Source organism: Camelus bactrianus, unplaced genomic scaffold (genome assembly GCF_048773025.1).
Source record: "Camelus bactrianus isolate YW-2024 breed Bactrian camel unplaced genomic scaffold, ASM4877302v1 HiC_scaffold_53, whole genome shotgun sequence".
In the NCBI taxonomy this organism is placed as follows: domain Eukaryota; kingdom Metazoa; phylum Chordata; class Mammalia; order Artiodactyla; family Camelidae; genus Camelus; species Camelus bactrianus.
This window is the reverse complement of record NW_027413970.1, coordinates 271,697-296,425: the sequence shown is the minus strand read 5'-3', so window position 1 is coordinate 296,425 and position 24,729 is coordinate 271,697. Positions and strand designations below refer to the sequence as shown.

The 24,729-nt window shown below is 45.6% G+C and overlaps 1 protein-coding gene across 35 annotated transcripts in view; it reads right to left on the bottom strand.

Annotated features, from left to right (window-relative positions):
• The window catches only part of LOC141576968 (uncharacterized), a 153,502-nt gene that overhangs the window by 103,401 nt on the left and 25,372 nt on the right, over window positions 1-24,729 (bottom strand). For 32 of the 35 annotated variants that reach the window (XR_012505403.1, XR_012505397.1, XR_012505385.1 and 29 more), the window contains 3 exons: window positions 23,599-23,724; window positions 16,068-16,172; window positions 15,184-15,292 (listed from right to left, as the gene is read on the bottom strand). Coding sequence is in view for 1 of the 35 variants with exons in the window: in XM_074360300.1 (XP_074216401.1) it covers window positions 2,570-2,698; window positions 3,677-3,726; window positions 15,184-15,292; window positions 16,068-16,160 (381 nt within the window). In the remaining 34 variants the exon portion in view is untranslated. Of the gene's footprint in view, window positions 1-1,385; window positions 2,699-3,676; window positions 3,727-11,921; window positions 12,079-15,183; window positions 15,293-16,067; window positions 16,173-23,598; window positions 23,725-24,729 lie in introns of those variants that run through there. The other 3 variants (XM_074360300.1, XR_012505379.1, XR_012505401.1) reach the window with 3 other exon arrangements.

Below are 24,729 nucleotides of genomic sequence, written 5' to 3'. Positions count from 1 at the left end.
AGAAAAATATCTAAACAAGTATCAAGTATTGGTGATTTATATCTAATATGTGTTAATTTATCCATGCCAATCTGTCAGGGTGCCAGTGCAAACTTCATTCACTCTCTCCTATGTATACAGCAAGATAAATATCCACTCTGCCTGCCCTTGGCTCAGGAACCCTGCTGAATAATGGCCAAATGTCTCTTACTTCAAAACTCAGAAAGAATTCTCATATAACCTGGAAAGAGTAGAAGGAAAAGTAGTGAATGGAAATCAGTGCAGGACCTGACCTTTGGTGAGGGAGCAGTTAAGTGGAAACTGTGTTTTTCTGTGTTTTTTCACACTCTAAAGTGGACAGGACATTTGAGATGGAAGACGATGAGCTGAGGTTTAGAAGAGTGCATAGTGGATATTTGGTTGACATATCTGAAAGCAATAATCACAAAATTTCTCTGCAATTGATTCCCAGACCAAGACTCCATCTGCCAATTTTGAGCTAGGTGTCCCTGTGGAATCTGTGTGATAAGGTTGTGGCTGATATCACAAATTTATTCCCAGGGGTTTGGAGATTGTTTTGGGCTGTGGTTGGTACTATCTAGAGAACAGATCTGCCTGGGTCCTCTCTTAATATTAAATCTGCTGGCATATGTGTTGTGGATTAGCTTAGTAACCCAGGGCCTTAGTCAGTCTTTTCACATCCATGGTATAATTGCTCATTTTCTCCATAAAGGAGAAATAGGGCTCAATCAGAGCCATCTTCACCTGGTTTCCAGAATCCAGGGCAATTTAGTGTTGAAATCAGATTCTATAGCCAGAGGATCTCCAACTTTCATAGGCAGGATTGAAATTTCTTGTTGTCCAAAGCAGAGGTTTTTGAAGTGCTCCATGCTTGCCTTTGAGTTCCCATGCCTTATTGACAAGAGTTCTTGGAGCAGAGATCTGCTGAACAATAGGGGAATTTGAAGCCTTTCCATCAGCCTTGCCTACCACATGCTAATGCAACTATAGTTGTGGTGTTGACCCAGTACTACACTGAGGACCCAACTGTGGCACTGCAGGATTGTTTCAGCAGGTTCTAATGTGTGACATCATTAGATTTGTTTCCACTTGTTTTTGTTTGCAGAGAACCTGAGGGAACCCAATATCAAATTTAACTTTTCTGTGGCAACAGTAAGGACGAATGCACTTTCATGAGAGTGTATTGGAACCATTCCCTCTCTACATATCCAGCCTGCAGCCCAGAAACCATTTGGAAGCCTCTATTCCAGCAAAAATTAGTAGTCCCAGCACTGTCAGAGCTATGATAAGCATTTAACCAAAACGACACACTACTAAATTTACTAGAATAGGTTGTATTCACCAGAACAAAAACCACACTAGTAATCATAGATATAACAGGCAACAGACACAGAAGGAATGCACAGCATCATTATATATCAAAAAAAATCCTCACAGCATTAATACTAAATGTGCACAGAAAAAATTTCACTTATAAGTCATTCAAGTCTATAATAGATAACTGATAATCCTTTGCCCATAGTGATAGAGAGATATAATAAAGTTAAAAGAAACATTCCAAATTTTCAAAAGACAGGAGTCTCCTGAAAGAACGTCCAATGTATTAGACCCCCAAAATTTACTAGAACATGACTTGAAATTGGAGGACATTAAAACACTGAAGGAAATATTGAGTCTATGAATACAAATGCAGGCTAGCATAAATGGAAAGAGAAACACTTTAGATGAGCCAAATATAATCAGAAAACTCAATGGTGAGAATAGCTTAGCCAAAGACAGTCCAAATCAGACTAGATAATGCAGAGGAACAAGTAAGTGACTTCGAAAACAGGATAACCACAATCACTCAGTCAGAACACGACATAGAAAAGCAAGTGAAAACCAATGCAAGCAATGCAACTGAAATCTGGGATAAGAGAAAACATACCACTCTATGACTCATAGGGATCCCACATGGGAAAGAAGAAAGACAAATGGTTTGAAAAGGTATTTGAAGAAATCAGACTGAAATTTTCTTAAACCAGAGATAGAACCAGCAATCTCAACACAGGAAGCACAGAGGGTCCAAGTATAATGAACCCCAGTAGGCCTACAACAATATATATTCTAATATAAATGACCAAAATTGATAATAAAGAAATGATTCTTAATGCACCAAAATAGAAACAAGCGAATTGCAAGAGAACTTTTTAATGTCTTCAGCTGACTTCTCAACAGATACATTGGTAATTTTTTCTCCCCTCTTTCCTTTTGTGTTGATCTCTATTCCAAGAACTGATGAAAGGCAGATTCCTTCAGTCTAAACAAGATGAGTTGGCAGAGATTCTAAAAGTGTTCAAGTTCTTGGAAGTGGTCATCAGAATCAACACATCTCAAGGGGCTTTTTCAGACAATACAAGAGACCATGAACCAAGCCCTGTTTATCCTTTTCCCAGGAGTGGGCCAATGTATTAAGACTTGCTCTTCCTTCACATTCAACCAGCCATGCAGTTACACCCTCAGTCTGCTACTGCAGGAGAATTAGAACCAGGTCCAATTTTACCAACACTGTAGGGAGAACCTGAGCCTGCTACTGCAGGAGACTCAGAGCCGAGTCACATTCCACCAGCTGTGTAGGAAGGCCCCAAGCCTTCACTTGCAATGGATTCAGGAGTGTGTCCAATTCCACTAGCCTTGTAGGGAGACCTTGAGCCTGTTCCTGCAGGAGAACAAGATCTCTGTCATATTCCACCATCCCTCCAGGAGGATGCAGGACCTCCTCCTGCAGGAGACTCAAGAATGGGTCCAATTTTACCAGTCCTGCAGGGAGACTTTGAGCCAACTCCTGCAGGAGACCCAGGACTGGGTCCCATTCCATCAACCCTGCACGGAGACGTTGAAGTGGGTCCAATTCCACTAGCCTTGCTGGGTGACCCCCCAAGCCTGATCCTGCAGGACAATTAGAGATATGTCATATTCCAGAGCGCTGCAGGAAGACCAAAAACCTGCTTCTGCAGGAGACCCAGGAATAGGTCCAAACCCGCCAGCCTTGCTGGGAGAGCACGAATCAGATCCTGCAGGTGATACACAGTGAGGTTCAATTCCAACAGCCCTGCAGGGATATCCTGAGCCCACTTTCACAGGAAACACATGACTGGGTCACATTCCAATACCCCAGAAGGGAGACCGTGAGCCTGTTACTCCAGGAAACCCAGGAATTCGCCCCATTCCACCAAACCTGCAGTCAAACTCTAAGACTGCATCTGCATAAAACACAGAGCAGGTCACATAACACCAGCCCTGTAGTGAGACTACAGACCTGCTCCTGGGGGAGACCAAGAGCTGGGTCACATTTGACCAGCCCTTTACGGAGAACATGAGCCAGCTCCTGCAGAAGAACAAGAGTTGTGTGACATTCCACCAGCTCTGCATGTAATCCCTAGGCTTGCTCCTGCAGGAGACAGATATCCCAGTCCAATTCCATCAGCCTCTCCAGGGAGAACCCCAGCCTCCTCCTGTAGGAGAGCAAGAACTAGATCCCATTCCACCAACCCTGCACGGAAACACTGAGCTTGCTTCTGCAGGATACCCATAGCCAGGTCATATTCCACAAACCCTGCAGGGAGACACTGAGCCTGTAATTGCAAGAGACCCAGGACTGGGACCAATTCAACCAGCTCTGCAGGGATCCACTCACCTGCTCCCATAGAAGACTAAGAGCCATCAGTTCTGGTGGGGTCCCTGAGCCTGCATTTGCAAAAAAAAAAAAAAAAAAAAAAAACCACAGAGTGGAGTCACATTCCACCAGCCCTGCAAAGAGAACAGAACCTGCTAATGCAGGAGACACAGGACTAGGTCCCATTTCACCAACCTTGCAGGGATACCCTGAGCTTTGGACCAATTAATGGGACAAATTCTGCTAACCTTCTAGGAAGACCATGAGCCTCTCCTGCAGGAGAACCAGAGGTGGGTCATATTACAGTATTCTTCCAGGAAGACCCAAGGCCTGCTCCTGCAGAAGATGCAAGAACAGGCCTAATTCCACCAGCCTGAAGGCAGAGTCCAAATCTGTTCTGGCAGGTGACCCAGAGATGGGCCCATTCCACCACCCTGCAGGGAGACTCTGAGCCTACTTCTACAGGAGACCCAGGAATGAGTCCCATTAAACCAACCCTGAAGGGAGACACAGAACCTACATTTGCAGGAACCACAGAGCCAGGTCATCAGCCCTGTAGTGACCACTGAGCTGGGTCCAATTACACTATCCTTGCAAGGAGACCCTGTGCCTACTCCTGAAGCAGAACCAGGGATGGGTCATGTTCCAACAGCCCTGCAGGAAGACCTGGAGCCTGCTTCTGCAGAAGACCCAGGACAGGGTCTGATTTCACCATCCCAGCAGGGAGAAAACTAGCCTGCTCCTGCAAGTGACCAAGATCTGAGTCATATTCCACTAGCCCCGCAGGAAGAACATAAGCCTGCTGTTGCAGGAAACTCAGAGCCATGTGCCATTCCAGGAACACTGCAAGGAGACTCTGAACCTACCCCTGAAGGAAACAGAAACCCAGTCACATTCCACAAGCCCTGCAGAGATACCCGAGCCTGCACATGCAGGGGAACCAGGCCTGGGACCAATTCTACCAGCCCTGTGGAAAGACCCTGAATCAGCTCCGGCAGGAGACTAAAAGCCTTGTCACATTCCACCAGCCCTACAGGTAACTTATCAGCCTGCTCCTGCAGAAGACCCAGAGCCAGGTCACATTCCATGAGCAATGCAGGGAGACTTAGAACCTACACCTTCAAGAGCCCCAAGAATTGGACCAATTCCAATGGCACTGCAGGGAGGCCTCGAGAATACTCCCACAGGAGAACCTGAGATTGGTCATATTGCAACAGCCCCAAAATGACCCAGAGCCTGCTCCTCCAGGAGACCCAGGACTATGTCCCATCCACCAGCCCTGCAGGGAAACCCTGAGACTGTTCCTTCAGGAGAACCACAACTGGGTCACACTTCACCAGCAATGCAGGGAGACTTAGAGCCTGCACCTTCAAGACACCCAAGAATTGGACCAATTCCAACAGCACTGCAGGGAGACCATTAGCCAGGTCCAATTCTACTAGCCCTGCATAGAGACCCTGAGCATGTTCCTGTAGGAGACCCCAGCACTGGGTCTCATTCCACAAGGCTTGCAGGGAGAATCTCTGCCTTATTCTGCAGGAGGCCAACAGCTGAGTCACATTTCACCAGCCCTGAAGGGAGACGCCAATCCTGCACCTGCAAGGGACCTAGGACTCGAACAAAATCTACTAGCCCTGTAGGGGGACCCTGAGTCTGCTTCTGCAAGAGAATCAGAGATGGGTCATATTCCAACAACCCAGCAGGGACAGTCCGAGCCTGCTTCTGCAGGACATACAGAGTAGGGTGAAACTGCAATACCTTGCAGGGACACTCTGAATCTGCTGCTGCAGGAGAACAAGGATGGGGTCTCATTCCATAAACATTACAAGGAGACCCTGAGCCTGGTCTTGCATGAAATCCTGAGCTGTCTCCTGCAGGAGATGCAGGACTGGGTCCCATTCCACCAACCCTGCAGGGGAACCCTAGCATGCACCTGCAAAAAACACAGAACTGTGTCACATCCCACCAGCTCTGCAGGGAGATTGTGAGACTAGTCCTACAGGAGACCTAGAGCCAGGTTACGTTACCAGTCCTGCATGGAGACCCTTAGCCTGATCTTGTAGCTCCTCCTGCACCTACACGCACATTTGTATGAGACCCAGAGCCAATTCAGGCATCACCACCCCTACGGATTGAGATGCCTCTGCAACCACCAACACTGTCATCTAATTCTCAGAATCAAACCACTCCCAGACCCGAACTTTACTTCCCTTTTTCTGGCATCATTTTTGTTTGTTTTTTCTGTAATTTCCTTGTTTTCTTTCCTGTCATTTACAGTATCATCTATTTTTATGTTTTAAGTTTACCATAATAAAATTTAAATGTTTTTCCATTTTAAATTGTGCAATTCAGGAGCATTAAGGGCATTCACAATGTTGTGTAACCATCATTACTGTCTAGTTTCAGACTGTTTCTTTCCTCAAAATAAAACCCTGTATCCAAAGCACACATTCTCTTTTCTCCCTCCCCCAGCCCCTGACAAGACCTAATCCTCTTTCTCTCTGTGTGTCTTTCCTTACCCTAGATGTTCCCTATCAAGGAAATCATACAAAAGTTGGCTGTCTGTGTCTGCTGTCATATTTTAAGAAAGGACTGGTGTTTTTTTTTTTTTTTTTACTTGAAGTAGCATTTTGGTTTTTTGAAAGGGAAATCCAGGTGGATTAAAGATGAGATGTACAAAATGAATATTTTTAGTAACTTTGTGCATAATCTCACGATAGGCACTGCTATTCTATGTGTGAAACCAGAGCCATAAGGGAGATGAGAATGAGAGAGATAGAGACTGAGAGATGTTCATTAAACCATTCATGACGGTCACTTCTGGGGGTAGGATTTGCAAATCTCTGCACTTTTCCTTTAGGCAATCTTTCAAGTGTTTATAATATATCTATATTGCTTTACTAATTCTAAGGTATTAAAAGCATATATTACTTGAGATTCATTCATATTTCATCTACAGAATAAAGTTTATTATTTTTATTTTAAAATATTTGTTACAAGTACAATCAGCATTTATGAGAGTAAAATGATAAATTCTAAAGAATTAAGAATCAGATAAAGAACAAAATCTTTTGGTGACTCAGACACAGGCCAGCTAGTTGGCAGCAAATGGCAGGGTGGGACAGGTTTCTCCTGAAGGTTGTGTATGTTCTGAATCAGCATCCAATAGAGGCAAGGAAAAATTACAAGACATGTACACTGAAAACTACAACAGCTTATTGAGAGTAATTAAGAAAGACCTAGCCCTATTTTAAAATTTGAAGGAGCCAAAATGGCAGAGTAGACAGACTCACAGCTTGACCTCTCCCACAAACACACAAAGAATTACATCTACAAAAACATTGAAATGCACAGAAAACCCCTGAACTCTGGCAGAGTGTCTCTCATTTTGAAATACAGGAAGATTCTCACAAAATATGGTAAAGAATAAAAAGAAAAATTCAGTGCAGGACTGATCCTGCAGGGAAAGAGTAGCATAGGAAGAAAGGCACCCTCACACTGGGACACAACCTCTCTAGCTGGGAGATCAGCTAGGAAAGAAGCAGAGATTCCAAGTTTTGGAGGAGACAGTGGCAACTGCATGGCAGGCAGAACTGAGGAAAACTGACACAGAGGGTCCCTGTGATGATCAGCCTTAGACATGAGCTAGCAGGGATGAGCCAGGACTGGCTACTGGAGTCAGTGAAGAGCCCAGTCAGAGGGCTGGGTCACACTGCAGAGAGGCAACCTTAGGAAACTAGAGGGCAGTGTGAGCTCTGGCTGTGTGTGTGTGTGGAACAGAACAGACTGAAACTCTCATAAAAATGCACCAATGTTGGTATAAGGGGGGAGGAATGAAGCACAGCTGTGCAAAGTCACTTTCTCCACTTGGCTCCATTGTTGGTATGTTCTCATGAGAAGAGAAATGGGGTTTGGTCATAGCCAAAACTGCTGTACAAAGGCAGAGCTGAATGTTGAATCCATACCCTGTGCCATTGCAAATTCACAGGCAGGACTGAGATTTATTAACAGCCCCAGGCAGAGAGGGTGGATTTGCTGTCTCTGGTCCCTTTGTGGATCCACACCTCTGGGACTTACAGGCAGTGAGTGGAGTTCTGACTCAAGAAGGGTGGCCAGTGAGGGTATTTACAACAGGGTTGTGTATGGTTCCATATGTGGATGCAGGATTGGGGTTTGAGTTGAACCTGTAGTGGATCACAAATTCATGTGTGTGACTGCACACTTGCTAAGGCAGGTCCAAGGGACTGACACTGCTGGATCTGCAGTGATGTCTTCTGGGGCTCAGAACCTGATGGGCACCAGAGTAGGTGGCTGAAATTCCCATAACTAAGGCAGGGATAAAGCCAACATCAACAAATAGTACTTTGTAAGTCTGCATAAAAAGTGACAGACAACACCACAGAGGGAAATCCCCAGTGGACATCTCCTGCATATTTTTCTTCACAACGGAAGTGCTCCAACCCTGCCTACTATAGACCACAGCTCAGAAACGGGTCTAGAAGAAATACATAGAGCCAGAGAAATATAAGTAAAATAAAGAAGCTGAGGAACCACTTTCAATTAAAAGAACAAGAGAAATCCCCTGAAAGAACAATCAATAAAATAGACTTTGATAGTCTACTAGACTTCAAAAAGGGAATGATTAATGCACTGAAAGAACTAAAAGAGACTATCAATAAAGACAGAAAACTTTAAAAAGAAAATTTAAACTATAAAGAAAAGTTATTTAAAAACAGAAAATTCAACTACAGGCAAACAAAAGCAGACTAGATAATGCAGAGGAATGAATAAATGACTTAGAAGACAAGGTAAAAGAAATAACCCAATAAGAACAGCAGATAGAAAAGCCAATAAAAACCAATTAAAACAATATAAGTGACATATGGGATAATATAAAGTGTTCCAGCCTATGCATAATAGTGGGTCCCATAAGGAGAAGAAAGAGAAAAGGGGATTGAAAAGATAGTTAAAGAAATCATGACTGAAAACTTTCCAAACCTAAAGAAGGAAAGAATTAGCCAAGTACAGGAGGCACAGAGGGTCCCAAACAAGAAGAAACCAAACAGACCTACACCAAAACATATTATAATTAAAATGGTTAAAGTTAAAGATAAAGAAAATATTCTAAAGGCAGTGAGAGAAAAACAAAGTGTTAGTTACAAGGGAGACCCATAAACATTCAGCTGATTTCTCTACCTAAAAACTTCTGGCCAGAAGGGAGTGGCAAGATATATTCAAAGTCCTGAATGAGAAAAGGCTGCAAACTAGGATGTTCTATCTAGAAAGACTCTCCTTTAGAACAGAAAGAGAGAGAAAGAATTTCACAGACAAGCAAAAACTAAAAGAATTCAGCAGTACTAAATCTATGCTAAAAAAAAAATGAAAGGTCTAATCTAAATAAAAAATAAACAGGAAGCTATAGAAATTAAGACACCATAATTAGAAATGCAATAAATACAGTGAATTGCAAGGGAAAACATGAAGATATAAATAAGTCAGTAAGTCAATAAAGAAAACAAGAAAGCAAGCAAGAAAGAAAGAATAGCAAAATCATAAAAGGGGAAAGAGGAGAACAAGCGAATATAGATTTTGTTCCCCCTTTTTTTTTTCTTTTTTCTTTTTGTCTTCTTTCTTTTTAGGATGCATTTGAGCCTACATGACTATCAACTAAAACCAAACAGATACAGTAAGGGGTTACCATACTTGAAACACAAATAACCACAAATCAGAAGTATATAATAGAGTCATAAAACCCAAAAAGAAACCAAGCTAATAGAAAAGAAATTTATCAAACCAAAAAAAAAAAAAAAAAAAAATTAAAAGAAACAAATAAGAAATACCAAATCAACTGGAAAACAAATTTCAAAATGGCAATAAACCCACATCTATAAAATAACTACTATAAATGTCAATGGACTAAATATTCCAATCAAAAGAAAAAGAGTGAAGGAGGAGAAAAGATGGCGGAGTAAAAAAGATGCTCAGAGCTCACCCTCTCCCACAAATTCACCAACAGTGACATACATGGACACACACACCACCCAGAACACCTGCTGAAATTTGACAGAACATTGCCTTTTTCAAAAGATAACATTTTCCACAAATCTGGTAGGAGAAAAGGAGAAAAGAAGAAAAAGGAAAATAGTTCAGGACCATTCCAACGGGGAGGGAGCAGCAAAGGAGGAATAGCATTAATACACTGGGTCTCCCCAACTCCAATGGTGAGTTCAGCAGGATGGAGAGGGAACCTCTGAGGCTCAGGTCTGTACAGAATAGCCTTTGACTGACAGAACTAAGTTAATTGGGCACAAAGAGTCCCAATGATCCCCAGCCTTAGACGTGAACCAGCAGGGGTGGGATGGGACATGCTGTCCGAGTCGAGCAGAGGACTCTGGCTGACTGTACAGAGGAAACCTTGGGGGACTGCAATGTTCTGTGTGCCATGGCTGGGAAAGTATACAAATTAGAACAGCTTGGGTCCCCCATAAAATACAAAAAAAAAAAAAAAAAAAGCAAAGCAACAGTCCTGGTGTGCCCTGGGGGAAATGGGAGCCGTAGCCTTTGTGTCCACAGACACACAGTGCCATTATTGGAGACTTCTTGGGAGAAGAGAGTCAAGGGTCAGCCATAGCTGCCATATTTTCTGGTGCATGTTTCCCAGGTGGAGGAGGGGTCAAAACCCGAATCTCTTCCTAGGGGCTCCACAACCTCATAGGTGGGACTGAGATTTGATTACAGCCCTAAGCAGAGGGGACCATTACACACCAATGCCTCTCTGAATTGGCTCTTCTAACACAATGGAGAAGAAGCAGTGTTCTGGAACAGAGCAGGGGTGAGGGCTAGTGCAGCTGTGTTCTCTGAGTCCACCTACGAAGTGTGGACCTAATGTGGCAGGGGAGCTACCTGCCAACAACCTTGCACAAGTGTGGTGCTGGGACCAGGCATTTGGTGGGGGTGCAGTCCACCCTCTTACTGATGCTGGGACACAGACCAGGGGCACGACTGGAGGGCCTCTGGAACCAGCAAGTGGAGTTTTCACAGCAGGATATGGGCAGGAGTGTGACAACCACAGGAAAAAAAGGAGGTCCTGCTCAATAGCCAGGACAGACTCAGACCACCAGAACACCAGCCACACCAACAACAAAGGGGATAATAGGCAAAAGGCATGGAAGAGAGACTTGGTAACCACCCATAGTTAAAAACAACCTTATGACAAAATTATTAACAGTGCATATTCATGGAGAAAGACCAAGATAGTGAAGTAGGAGGATGCTTGTATCTTATCCTCTCCAATAAATACACCAAGACTGACATTCACAGACACACCCATCCACTCAGAACATCTGCTGAACTTTGATAAAAACATTGCCATCTTCAAAAGACAAAATGTGTAACTAATCTTGTAGGAGAAAAGGAAAAAAGAAGGAAGAAAATGCAAAATGGTGTGGGACTGGCCCTTTGAAGAGGGAGAAGCATAGGAGGTATAGTGCTGTTGGACTGGGTCTCCCCCTTTCCAACGGAGAGGTCAGCAGGATGGACAGGGAACCTCTGAGGCTCAGATGTGTACAGAACCGGCCTTGACTGACAGAATTAAGTTAAATGGGCACAAAGAGTCTCAACAACCCCCAAACCTAGACGTGAATCAGGGATGGAAAGGGACAGGCTGCTGGATCCAAGCAGACTCTGGTTGACTGTACAGAGGTAATCCTGGGGGACTGCAGTGTTCTGTGGACAACTGCTTGGATTGTATACAGATCAGAACAGCCTGGGCCCCCCATAAAATAAGAAAAAAAAATAAAGCAAAGCAACACTGCTGGTTTGCCTGGGGGAAGGGGTGTTTTGTCCTTTGTCTCTGCTGACCTACAGCAACATAACTGGTGATTTCTCAGAATAAGAGAGATGGGGCTCAGCCACAGCCATTATACCCACCCAGGCAGAGGCGGGGTTGAAACCTGAATAGCTACTTGGCGGTTCTGCAACCTCATATTTGGGACTGAGACTTGTTTACATCCCCAGACATATAGGAAGGTTCTGTCCTGGTGCCTCTATGAACTCGCACCTCTAAGACAAATGAACAAGGAGCAGAGTCCTGGCAAAGTGCAGGGACTAGGGCTGGTGTGCCCATTTGACCCAAGCCAACCTACAGAGTGTGGAACAGATGTGGAGTGGGGAGCAGCACTGAACAGGGGAGCAACCAACCCAATTACTGTGTAGGACTGCTGAACCTGGACATGGCATTGGGAAGGGGCACAACCTGTCCACCTACCATGCAGGAGTGCAGCACCAAGATGCAGCATTGGGAGGAGATGTGACATGCCTACCTACAGGCACTGGGAGCAGCACAGACCAAGGGTGTGACCAGAGGGTCTCTGGAACCAACGAGCTGAGTTCATGAAGCAAGGCAAGGGCAGGATCTGTGACAACTACAAAATAAATAGAGTCCCCTTTCAATAGCCAGGGCAGGCTCTGGTTAACAGGTTAACGGCCACATCCCTAACCAAAAGGATAATAGACAAAAGGCACAGAAGTAAGACTTAGCAACCACATATATTTAAGAAGGACCTCTTGGTAAAATTATTAAGGACACACAATCTCCACAGGAAAATACTCTCTTCTTTTTCTGTTCCATTTTCTTTTACTTTTTAAATTTTACTTCTTAAATAATTTTTATATTTCTATTTTTAATCCCTTTAAATTTTTTCTTTTAAAATACTGTTATTATTATCTTTCAATTTGTCCAACTTCACTTTTATCTTTGTTTTGTTGTTCTGTTATTGATTATACTCTGTTCTCAAATATTTTTTCTTCTTTTAATATTTTAAAAATTCATCCCAACTCAATTGTTGTCTTGTTTCAATATGTTCTTCTGTTATTGATTATACTGCTCTTAAAACTAATTTCTTTGTGCTTAGTTTTATTCCTGCATCCACTTTATATAAATAAATAAACTCCTAAAGGACCACAGTAGATAATTGATACTCCATAAGTCATAGTGCCACAGAGATATAAGCAAGATGAAGAAGCAGAGCAACCTCTCTCAATTAAAAGAACAAGATAAATCCCCCGAAAGAACAATCAATGAAATAGACATTGATAGTCTATTAGATGATTTCAAAAAAAGGAGTGACCAAAGTACTGAAGAAACTAAAAGAGATTGTGTATAGAGACAGAGAATATGTCAAAAGACGAAATTGAAACTCTAAAGAGGAGCCAGTGAAAATTGGAAAACTCATTTGCTGAGATGAGAGTTGAGCTAAGGCTGTAAAATGTAGGCTAGAAAATTGAGAGGAATGGATATGTGACTTAGAAGACAGGACAACAGAACAGCTGAGAGAAAACAAATAAAAACCAATGAAAGCAATATAAGGGACTTATGGGTTAACATAAAGCATGCCAACCTACTCATAATAGGGGTCCCAGAAGGAGAAGAAAGAACAAAGGGGATTGAAAAGGTATTTGAAGAAATCATGACTGAAAACTTCCCAAACCTAAAGAAGGAATCAGATATCGAAGTACAGGAAGCACAGAGCGTCCCAAACAAGGAGGACCCAAACAGACCCACACAAAGACATATTACAATCAGGCTGACCAGGGTTGAGAATAGGAAATGATTCTAAAGGCAGCAAGAGAAAAACAAAGAATGAGTTACAAGGAAACCCCCATAAGACTTTCAGCTGATTTCTCTACACAATCCCTACAGGCCAGAAGGGAGGGGAAAGGTATATTCAAAGTCCTGAATGAAAAAATAATGCAGCCTAGGATACTTTATTCAGCAAGGGTATCCTTTAGAATAGAAGGAGAGATAAAGAACTTCACAGACAAGAAAAAACTAAAAGAACTTAGCAACACTAAACCTATGCTGAAAGAAATATTGAAAGACCTACTCTAAATAGAAAAGAAGCATGATTCTACAGAAAGGAGAAAACCATAATTGGAAAGGTGATTGCTACAATGAATTACAACAGAATAAACATGAAATCATAAAAAAGGGCATCTAAATCATTAAGGGTGGGAGACGCGAGCAAGAAAATGTACAGGTTTCTCTCTCTCTGTCTGTCTCTGTCTCTTTTTTGTTCTTGGTAGGATGGGTTTGAGCTTATATTACTATCTGTTTAAAACAAACAGATACAGTAATGGGTTAATATATGTACAAAGTAGGGTAACCACAAGCCAAAAAGTTACAATAGTGTGACAAAAAGACACCAAGATAATAAAAAGTAAAATTATCAAACCACAAAAAGAAAAAGAAAGGAACAAAGAGGAAATACAAAATCAACTGCAAAACAAAGTTCAAAATGTAATAAACACAGATCTACCAATAATTACTATAAATGTCAATGGACTAAATGATTTAATCAAAGGACATAGAGTGCAGAGTGGATAATAAAGCAAGTACCTACAATACACTGTATACAAGAGACCCACTTTAGGGAGGACACACATATATTGAAAGTGAGAGGATTGAAAAAGATATTCCACACAAATGGAAATGAGAAGAAAGTAGGAATATCAACAGTGATTTCAAATAAAATAGACTTTAAAACAAAGATTATAAGGAAAGATAAAGAAGGACATTTTATAATGATTAAAGGAGTCATAGATGAGGATATTACACTCATTAACATATATGAACCCAACATAGGAGAATCTAAATAAATAGAGAAAATATGAACAGATAAAAAGGGAGAATTTGATCAGAATACAATCATGGTAGAAGACTTTAACAATCCATTAACATCACTGGACAGATCTTCCATACATAAAATTAATAAGACAACATAGAAATTAAATGATACAATAGAAAAATTTGTCTTGGTTAATATTTTCAGAACATTATATTTCCCTAAAATAGAATATACATTCGTCTCAAGTGCACATGCCGCATTTTCTAGGATAGATCATATACTTTGGCACAAAAGAAGCATTAACAATTTGAAGAAGATAGAAAATATTTGAAGCAACTTTTTCTGACCACAATACCATGAAACTAGAAATTAACTACAGAAAAATAAAGGATAAATAAATGACAGCATAGAGATTAAACAACATACTACTAAAAAAAAAAAAAAGGTGGATGACGAAATCAAAGAAGAAATAAAAAAACACAGTGAGACAAATGATGATGAAAACACAACCACACAGAACCTATGGGATCCAGAAAAGGCAGTGCTTAGAGTGAAGTATATAGCGAGAGAATCGGGTCTACCTCAAAAAAGAGGAACAACTGCAATAAATAATCAAACTTACCACCTAAAAGAATTAGAAAAAGAAGAGCAAAAAATAACAAAAGTCAGTAGAAGGAAGGAAATAATAAAGATCAGGGAGGAAATAAATAAAATACAGATATAAGAAACATTTGAAAAAATCAAGCCAAGAAATGGTTTCTTGAAAGAGTAAACACAATTGACAAAATTATGCTCTATGCTGGAAATTGACACAACAATGTAAACTGACTATAACTCAATAAAATAAAAATTTAAAAATAAATATATAAACAAAAGAAAAAAGAAAAGGTAGTTTCTACTCACCAGACTTGAGGAGGGGACTGCACCCCATGCGGGGGTCACACCCCATGGGAAAGCCCAGGGTCAGTATCGGAGGAGCAGGATGCTGTGGACAGGATCTGTCACAGGGTTTCTGCAGGAGGGAAGGGTGAGGCATGTGAGCAGGCTGAGGACTGGCCATTTGAGTAACTTCATGGGCTCTGGGGTGGAGGGGCTCCCCCAAGTGTCTGGACTTGACTCTGGGTGAGTTGGGCAGGTGGACAGTGGCTCAGTGTGAGTCCAAGTTCAGTGGAGGAGGTAGTGGGTTAGATCTAGAAGGACTCCTTCTGGGGTGGGAGGGCACACAAGGGAGGCAGGAGGCCAAGTCCAGGTGACTGAGAACAGAGCATATCCTGCATAGGCCTGCAGGGACGATGAAAGCATCCAGTCTACAGAAGGTGGAAACACGGTCCATACAAGGGTTCAGCTCCTCAGAGGAGCCTTCCCTGCCTGCAAAGTCTACAGGGACAGACTCCTCCACGCATATCTCCCCAGCAGACACATGCTACATTTCCTGCATAGCATTCAGGACCTGGGTCCCTGCTCCGCACCCAGCCATGGTTCCGCTGCCCTGAGGAAAAGCCTTCAAAGGAGCCATCAAGCCCTGCACGACCTGGGCCCCACCTCTCTGTCTCCCCTGCCACCACTGTCTCCACCTGGCCCTCTTCTCCTCCACTCCTGCACTCCTGACTTCCCCTAGCCCTGTGTCCCTCCTAACATGTTGTGTGTACTCACTGTGTCTCACCAACTGCATGCCTCCCACCCAGGTCAGTATCCAGCACACAGTAGGGCTCAGTAAGTAGAGAATGAATGACTCTTATCATCACTGCTGGGAAGACTTTTGTCTGTGGCCTACAGTGATCACAAACCTGGCACACATCTGCTGAGGTCCTACTGTGTGCTGGGCTGGTTCCAGATACCGGGCACAGCAGGGAGTAAAGCAGGAGGGTCTCCACTCTCATGCAGCAGACAGCCTGGTGGGGGACACAGAGAAAATTAAGTAAAATATACACAATGTCCGGCGGTGATATGTTCCATGGAGAAAATAAGGTCAGGGAGGACATTTGAGCAGATTCCTGAAGGTGTTTAAGAAGCAGAGGAAGAGAGTTCCTGGCTGAAAGAGCAGCCAGTGCAAAGGCCCCGAGGCCACAGTGGGATGCACGTGGAGGATCTTAGTTATCCGTGTGAGTTCTTAGTCCTGCCTTGAGTATGTATGTTGCTTTTATTTGTAAACCTTGATTTCACCTTTATAGAAATTAACCTGCATCATCAATCTGTATAATTTAGCCAATTCTGCCTCAGGTGTTGTGGGCACAATGCCGGGCTAGTTACTTGGGTTGGTAAAGAAATACCAGCGTCTGAGAAGGGTCTAGGAAAGTTTAATAAGGACACTGCTATAGGCAACATCAGGCCACACAGGCAAGAGGTGCCTACACGAGCTCCAAGGTTGAGTGTGTGGGGTCTGTTATTGGGGGGGTGCTGTGCACACAAGGAGGAGGGGACTGCATGATCAATTCATTCACAGGCACCTGGTTGGTTGTGAAATCTGTCAGGGGCTTCTCTGAACAACAGGATTTACCACTTTGATAAGGGCAGGATGTGAGGCCTCTCTTCCTGGGGCAATGAGTTTTCATAGGGTAAACCCACAGCAAGAGAAGATGTTTTATAGCTTGTGGAAATGCAGGTGTGCAAAGAGTCCTGCAGTGGGGAGTGGGAGGTAAGGTGCCACTGGGCTGTAGGCACACAGAGAGCCCAGGGGTGAGGGTGTATGACTCTAAAGAGTGCCAGCTGGCTCCACACCAGGGACTTTATGTGGAAACAGGAGAATCTAGGTTGTCAGCACGTGTCAACTCAGTGACCTCCCTAAGCCTAGCTCTGTCAGTCACCAGGTGGCTCTGAAATGAACATGAAGGTCCCCACCCTGAGGGCCCCAATGAATGAAAATCTTGACATCCTCAAGCCCCTTCCCCTGCACCACCGCCCCACCTCATCTGGGCCTAAGTCTATGACCCTGACATCAGTGACACCTTCGTTCCCTACATCCAGCTCCTCTGGACGTCTCTGTGATGAGCTGTTCCATGTCAGTGAGCCCCAAACTGAGCTATGCCTTTACCCCATGATTGCTTCCTCCCTGTGAAGCCCCTTGTGAAGGAGCCACCACTAGCAGGATCCTTCAGCCCTGAGGCTTTGCCTTCCTCACCCCTCCGATGTCTCACAGCACATGATCCCCTCTGGAGGTCCTTATCATCCTCTCACTCCCACTTCAGTCTTGGGCTGCACACCAAACACGTCTACACAATCTCCCACAAGACAGATCCAGGTCCACTTGGGGACACTGAGGTGACACAGGCAGGTGTTGCTGGAAATGAAGAGCCAGCTCCTGAAGCAGAGGAGAGACAAGGGCTCCCAATCCACCAGAGCACAGGCTACAGCGGTGGCAAGACACCCATAAATGGTGAGGCTGGCATCACACTGCAGCCCCTCCCTCTGCTCCCCCAGGGTGCCCTGTGTTTCCTGCTTTGGCCTGGGGGTCTTCCCCCCTCACTCTCTGTTAGAGGGGCGCCCATTCATTCATTCACACCCTCATTCACCATGTACATGGGTCCTGCTCAGTGCCAGGCTTCAGCTAGATGACAGCTCATCCTTGGGGACACAGCTCAGATCTCACCTCCTCCATGAAGCACTTCTGGATTCCCACCCCCTCCTCCAGCTCCTCTGGCCTCAATTGGGACCACTAGAGCTGTGATCACACTCTGATTACCTCCCAAGTCTGTGAGCTCTGTGAAAGCCCTGGGCCCAATGTGGAAAGAGACTCAGAAAAATGGGGCCAAAAGGGGCTAAGAAAAACGTTACTAGTTCTCTATTATAGAGGACACTGAGCAGAGAGAAGGCAGTGTCCAACCAAAGCCACAGAGGAGGGTATCAGTGAGCCCTCCCATGGCCCTGTTACTAGTTCTCTGTTACAGATGAGGACACTGAGGCACAGAGAGGGAGCAGGGCCCTGCTATAGCCTTGGCCCCACAGCCTGGGATCTTTATGACTAGCTCCATGCTGCCAGCAGGGTTGTGGGCCTGGAATGGAGGTTGAAAAAAGTCTGACCCCCAGGGCCCCTTCATACACAAAGTCAGTCTCAGGAAACACCCCTCAAGACCTACTCTACACCCCTGGGATTGGGGCCTGATTGCTGTTCCTGGAAGCTGGCTGGGCTTCCCTGTGAATTGGTCCAGGAGATGCTTGGGACAGCCACGGGCGCCTGAGGCTCCCTGTCCCCAGCTGAGCAGCTCTGGTCCCCTTGACTGTTCCTGGCAGAGGCCTGATGACACGAGGTGTTGGCCGGGTAGCCAGGTGTGCTGTGGAGATGAGGAAATGGGGGCAACATGCAGGTACATGCAGAGGTTCAGGTATTCACTCAACAATCATTGATTCAGGCCTTGCAGTGTGGCTGGCCTGGGCCCAGGCCTGGGTGTCCAGCAGTGAATACAGTCAACCACTTGAGCCTCCTGGGAAAGCAGTGCTCAGAGAAACGGGCCCTCAGTGCCCCCACCCTGCTCCCCATGAACAATCACACTGAGATGAGGCTGCGGCCGTGGGTCCCAGCAGAGGGTGAAGGGAGGGGGGACAACCAAGTTTGGGCACTGATCATGAGCCTGGACACTGGAACCAGATGACCTGGGCTCTGTAATCTGGGGTGGTCACCTCACCTGTCCTCTCTGTGCCTCAGTTACTTCTTCTGCAGAAATGGGTGATAACGCCTGTCCCCGCCCCACAGATTTCCACGAGGAGTCAGTGAGCTTCTCTTTCTTAGGTGTGTAGGACAGTGTCTGGCCATGGGTCAGGATCCTGCTCACCTCACAATAGTCTGTCCCACTTTAAAATGAGAAAGCCAAGGCTAAGGGGGTTATGAGACCAGCCTGTGCTAGCCCCCTTCTCATGCTCTGCTGTCCTGGTCTCCTGCTTTTACATCATACCTCTGCCCCCATATCCACCCAGCAAAGTAGGTGCTGAGAATCTGAGCAAATCAGAGTATGAATGGAGGCACACCCTATCCCCATCTTGGGCTCTTGGGGCGGTGGGCAGGATGGGGATATCGGGCTCCCCCAGGCTGTCCAGGAGGCCCAGCATGTCCATCACCTCATTTCCACTCAACACGGAGTAGGTGTTTATCCAAGTGCCAGATGGCGCTGGAATAACCCTGGGTGGGTGGATGCTAGGTAGTTGTGGGAGGCAGAGTTGCCCCTGGGAGACAGTGTCTAGGCAGCCAAGGTGCGGGGAATGAGGGTGCCCAGAAGGGGCAGAGGACAGATTCCAGCCTGGACACCACCCCCTGCTGGACCCTGAGCTGGGGTGAGAACTGGGACAAGCCAGGGCCCCGCTGGGACTCCTCATCCAACAAAGAGGTGAGGAAAGATAAGGAGAAAATGGAAGCTGACCCCACCGTGCTCCCTGTGTGAGGACACTGCTTCCAGGATCCTGGAGGTTCCTTAGAACCTTGTGAAGTGGCTGCTGTTTCCAGCCCCATGTGGGCAGAAGAACTGAGGCAGGGAGGACAGAGTGACTCAGGACAGAGCTAGGATTCGGCCAAGAGTGTGTGCTGGGCTTCTCGCTGAGAGCAGCCTCTGAGCATCATGGACTCAGGAAGTGTCTTTTCCTCCCTCTTAAGGCTTTTGGCATGTTAGGCAGGAAAGGTCCCAGTGCCCATACCCGGGCCTCTCTGGGTGATGCTGGCATGTGGGAACATGATGGTCCTGGGGAAGGAGAGAGAATGTGGGCTGGGCGTCAGGTCTGCATCAGACCCTAATGATGCCCCTAATGTTGTGTGACCTGGAAACTTTCTCTGACCTCTCTGTGCCTGGCTTTCCAGCCCTGACTCAGAGGACTGCTGTTCTTGGCACACAGTAGGACCTCAATCAGAGGAAAAAGCCAGCCCTCCCCCAGGAACCTCTCCTCTTACATGCCCAAAGCTAAGCCCATGTGCCACACATCACCAGAGCTGATACTTGACAAGCAGGGCAAGTGAAATCCAGCAACTCCTCCCTCCTGCCTGAGGCCCTTCCCTCCTCAGCGACAGTGGCTCAGAGCAGGTCTCTGCATTCCAGAAGTCTGAACTGAGCCTTGTGACCTGGAGGAGTTCCTGTTCCACACAACTTGGTTTCCAGGTCCTTCCAACAAGACACAAGAGCACCTGCTCAGTGTCTTAGCTGCAAGGTCCTCCGTTTGCAAATTGCCCTATCACATCCGGGCTAGAAGAAGTGAGTTCCAGAGCACATGACCTACCAAATGATGACTTCAGAGAAGCATCCCTGCCCACACTACACTCTTCAGAGCCCACCTTCTAAAAGAAGGGGTAGTGACCCACAATTGTGCACAGTTTTATCAGAACACAGCTCTCACCCACCCACCATTGGAAAAACATGAGAAGCAGAGATTCCCAAGTGCCTGGACCCCTTTCATCCAGAAAACAGTGGTCAGGGTAACAGACAGAAGGGGAGAAAGTACTTTCAGACTATATATCAGATAAGGGGTCAACACCCAAAACATATAAAGAACTCTTACAGTTCAACAGCAAAAAACAAGCAATCTAATTTAAAAACTGGGCAGAGGAACTGAATAGACATTTTTCCAAAGAAGGCACACAGATGGCCAACAGGTACATGAAAAGGCGCTCAACATCACTCATCATCAAGGAAATGCAAATCAAAACCACAGTGAGATACCCCCTCCCACCTTTCAGGATGGCTGTCATCAAAATACAAGAGATAACAAGTGCTGGCGGGGGTGTGGAGAAAAGGGAAACTTGTGCAATGTTGGTGGGAATGTAAACTGGTGCCGTCACTCTGGAAAAGAGTAAGGAGGCTCCCCCAAAATTTAAAATTAGAACTTCCATATGATCCAGCAAGTGCACTGCTGGGAATATATCCAAAGGAAATGAAATCACTATGTCAATGAGACAACTTCACTCTCATGTTCACTGTATCATTATTTACAATAACCAAGATATGTAAACAACCTAAGTGTCCGTCAACAGATGAATGGATACAGAAAACGTGATGCATATATATGTATATATAATGGAATCTTATTCAGACATTAAAAAAATGAAATCCTACCATTTGTGACAACTTGGATGGTCCTTCAGGGTATTATGCTAAGTGAAATAAATAAGACAGAGAAAGACAAATACCTATGATCTCATTTATATGGGAAATCTACAAAATAAACCGAAACCCATAGAAACAGAGATCAGGCTGGTGGTTGCCAGAGGTGAGTCAGGGGGTGATTGAAATTGGAGAAGATAATCAAAATGTACAAACTTCCAGTTAGAAGATAAATCCTGGGGACATAATGCACTGCAAGGTGACTGTAGTTAACAACACTACGTTGTGCATTTGATAGTTGTTAAGAGAGTACCTCTTAAAATTTCTCATCACAAGGAAAACAGTTGTGACTATGGGTGATGACAGACGTCAACTAAACTTAATGCAGTGATCATCTCACAATATGAACATGTAACAAATCATTATGCTGCACACCTGTAGCCAACAAAGTTATGTGACAATTGTATCTCAGGAATACTTATCCCAGGAAGCGGGGGTGCGTGCCTGGACTACCTATTGCAGGAGCTGCCTTTGTCCTCCAACAGCAGAGGGTGGTAGTTGTGACAGGGACTGTAGGTCCCTCAAAGCCTAGAATGTTTATTGTCTGGACCTTCACAGGGAGAGTGTGCAGACCCTGCCCCAGAAGACGGTGGTCATGGCAGCAACAACGGCCTGCCTGTGTGCAGGCTCAACCAAGACAGCTCCTGTGCTCTGCTGTCACCGCACTTACTTCCCTCCACACCCTCAGAGAGGCTTCAATGTTCCCATTTTACACATGAGAAAACTGAGGCTCATTTGCTTTGAATTATTGACCAATTGGTGGGGGAAGCTTTGAAACCCAGTGTTCTGATTTCAAAGCCACATCTCAGTCCTGATTTTTAGAAGGTGGAGTTCCAGACACTGGGGACCCTCCACCTTCCTCACTTGTAGTCATACTCCAGGGCTGCCACCCCTGAGGCGTCTGAGTGAACACATTTAATCCGCTTACTCTGCACCAGCTGAGCCCTTGGATGCCAGTCTGCTGTAGCTGCCTGACACCAGCTGAGGTTTTACAAGTGAACCATCACCCCCTGCCAGCCCACCTGCCCTGCCATGTGGGGCAGACCCCTCCTAGCCTGATCATTCTAAACCCTTAGCTCACACATTTGCAAAACTGCATCAAAAGGGCCCTACTCCCTGTGTGGAGGTATCGACAAGGGGAAGGGAGGGGAGTTTGGGGTGACCCCTTACTCTGAAGGTGACACATGACAGGGACATGTTCATGTCCATAATGGCACTCAATTTGAAGCTAAGAACATGGTCACAGCGAGGGGTAAAAACTGAGAAGCTACAAGGCTGCTGAGAAAGGGGCTTGACTATTGAATTGCAAATGTGTAATTTAATTTAAAAATTAGCCCCCTGGGTAATAAGAATTTTCCGCTAAGGCCAGAATTGGCCACGTGACCCCTTGGCACCCCTCAATTCCAGGATGTAATCATCTGAGGATGGAGGGGGCTTAAATTGGGGTGTTGTCCTCTCAGTCATGGTGCACCTGCCCACGTGTGCACCCATGAACTGCAGTACTCACACATCAAGTCACCTCTCATGCCCTGCCAAGGAGGTCCAGGTCATAAGGAAGGGATGACAGACTGTGAGGTCACACGTGTGCCCCTGCAGGGGTGAATGTTGTATAGGGCAGAGCCCCCCCACTCTCACCTCCAGGAGAGGTGCTGGAGGGAGCAGGACTCCTGAGCCCTTAGGCTTAGAAAGCATCCTGGCTGAGGCTGGGGATGCTGTCCACTCTGAAGTCATAGGTCAGATGGTAGATTAGGGTCCCACCCCCACATCCCACCAGTGAGACCGTCTAGTCTGTCTTCTCTGTAGAGTGGAACCCAGTCACCCTCACCCTCAGAAGTGGGGGCAGCCTGTGTAAATTACAACACAAATCCCTGGGCTGTTTCAGGTGCCCGGGGGTGTCCAGCCCCCTAGGCTGGGAAGGTGGGAGAGGAGAGGTGTGGGTTAGCAGGTGTGAAAGCAGAGCTGAGACTTGGCTGAGTGCATGCACTCTAATATCCAGGAACTGGGAGCTGCCACTAGCAAATCTGTTCACTGAGACCATGTGTACTCTCCCTTGTCATTTACAATCCCCTGTTTGAACAGAGGCTTCTGGAGTCTATTAGCCACATTGTTGCCTGTCAGCACACTGTTGCAGTTCCAGGGTCTCCATTTATCCAGCTTGAAGGAATAGTCAAAATTTTTCTTAAAACCGGTGACAGAAAACCAAAGTGGCTTAAAGAAGCAAACAGGGCAGGAGAGAATGACTTACTTAATGGAGACATCCACAGGGAGACAGCTTCAGGCAGGGCTGTACCTGGTGCTCAGTGACATAAGCAGAAGTCATCCTTCCCCACCTCTGGGCTCTGCCACTGGTGTCATCTTCACATGGCTCTGCCTTTATGAAAGCAAGAGAGTCACCAACTGCCACAGGTTGACATCACCACCCCTCAACTCCCAACTGAAATAGAACTTCTCTTCTCCCAGGATTCCAGTAACAAGGCCTAACCTACATGGAGACTGATTGGGCTGGTGCCCAGCCCTGAGCCAATCACAGTGGCCAGGGAAGATGGAAAATGCTGATTGGCCAGGTCGAGGCCATGTGACCATCCTCTCCAGGAAACCTGTGAGCTGTTCACCTGTTTCCAGGTTGGAAGAGTGTGATGTCTCCCAGAGGATCCTGCTATTAGCACAACCTGCAGGTGGCACAACGATCTGGAATGAGCCTGTCTGCTTGGTGACAAGTGACAGGTCACTTAGTGGTTCCTTGCTTCAGGGAGGGAGGCATGACCACACAGTATTGGGGCTTCAGGGCCAGAATGTAGTAGAAAAGCCTCCCAGTCTCCTAAAAGGTGGGAAAGTGAGCAGTGACACTGGAAAGGCACTCATCTCTGTGGCCCTTAGCTTTCTCCATGTTACAGTGGAGAGTGAAGTGCTGCCCCTGACAGACCACTTCCCTGCTGGGAGGCCTTTGCAACAGGTGGAGAGTGCTTGGAAAAGCCCACTTATTCTGAGGAACTGTTATTGCTCCTGGTGGGATTATTATTTTCATGTCACTTGTGAGGTGGGCCCTGAGGGGTCCCTGATCTGGGGGCACAGACACCCACAGAAACTTGGCCCAGTATTGCTGTTCAATCAACAATGACTTACCGAGCACCTACTGTGTGTCAGTTTCCCAGGGTAGAGCAATGATATTGACAGCACAGGCCCCTGTCTCACCTCATCTCTGCATCCCAGGTGGGGTCACCAGAGTGGGAGTTCAGGAAGCAGGGGATGTGGCCGAAGCCTTGTGGGAACCCCTGCATTTTTCTCTGTGATGAGGGCACTAGCAGCACACCGATTGTGGGACTCGGTACCCACAGGACCTAGCATTGATGGGTAAAGGAGAGGGGCATTTCTACAA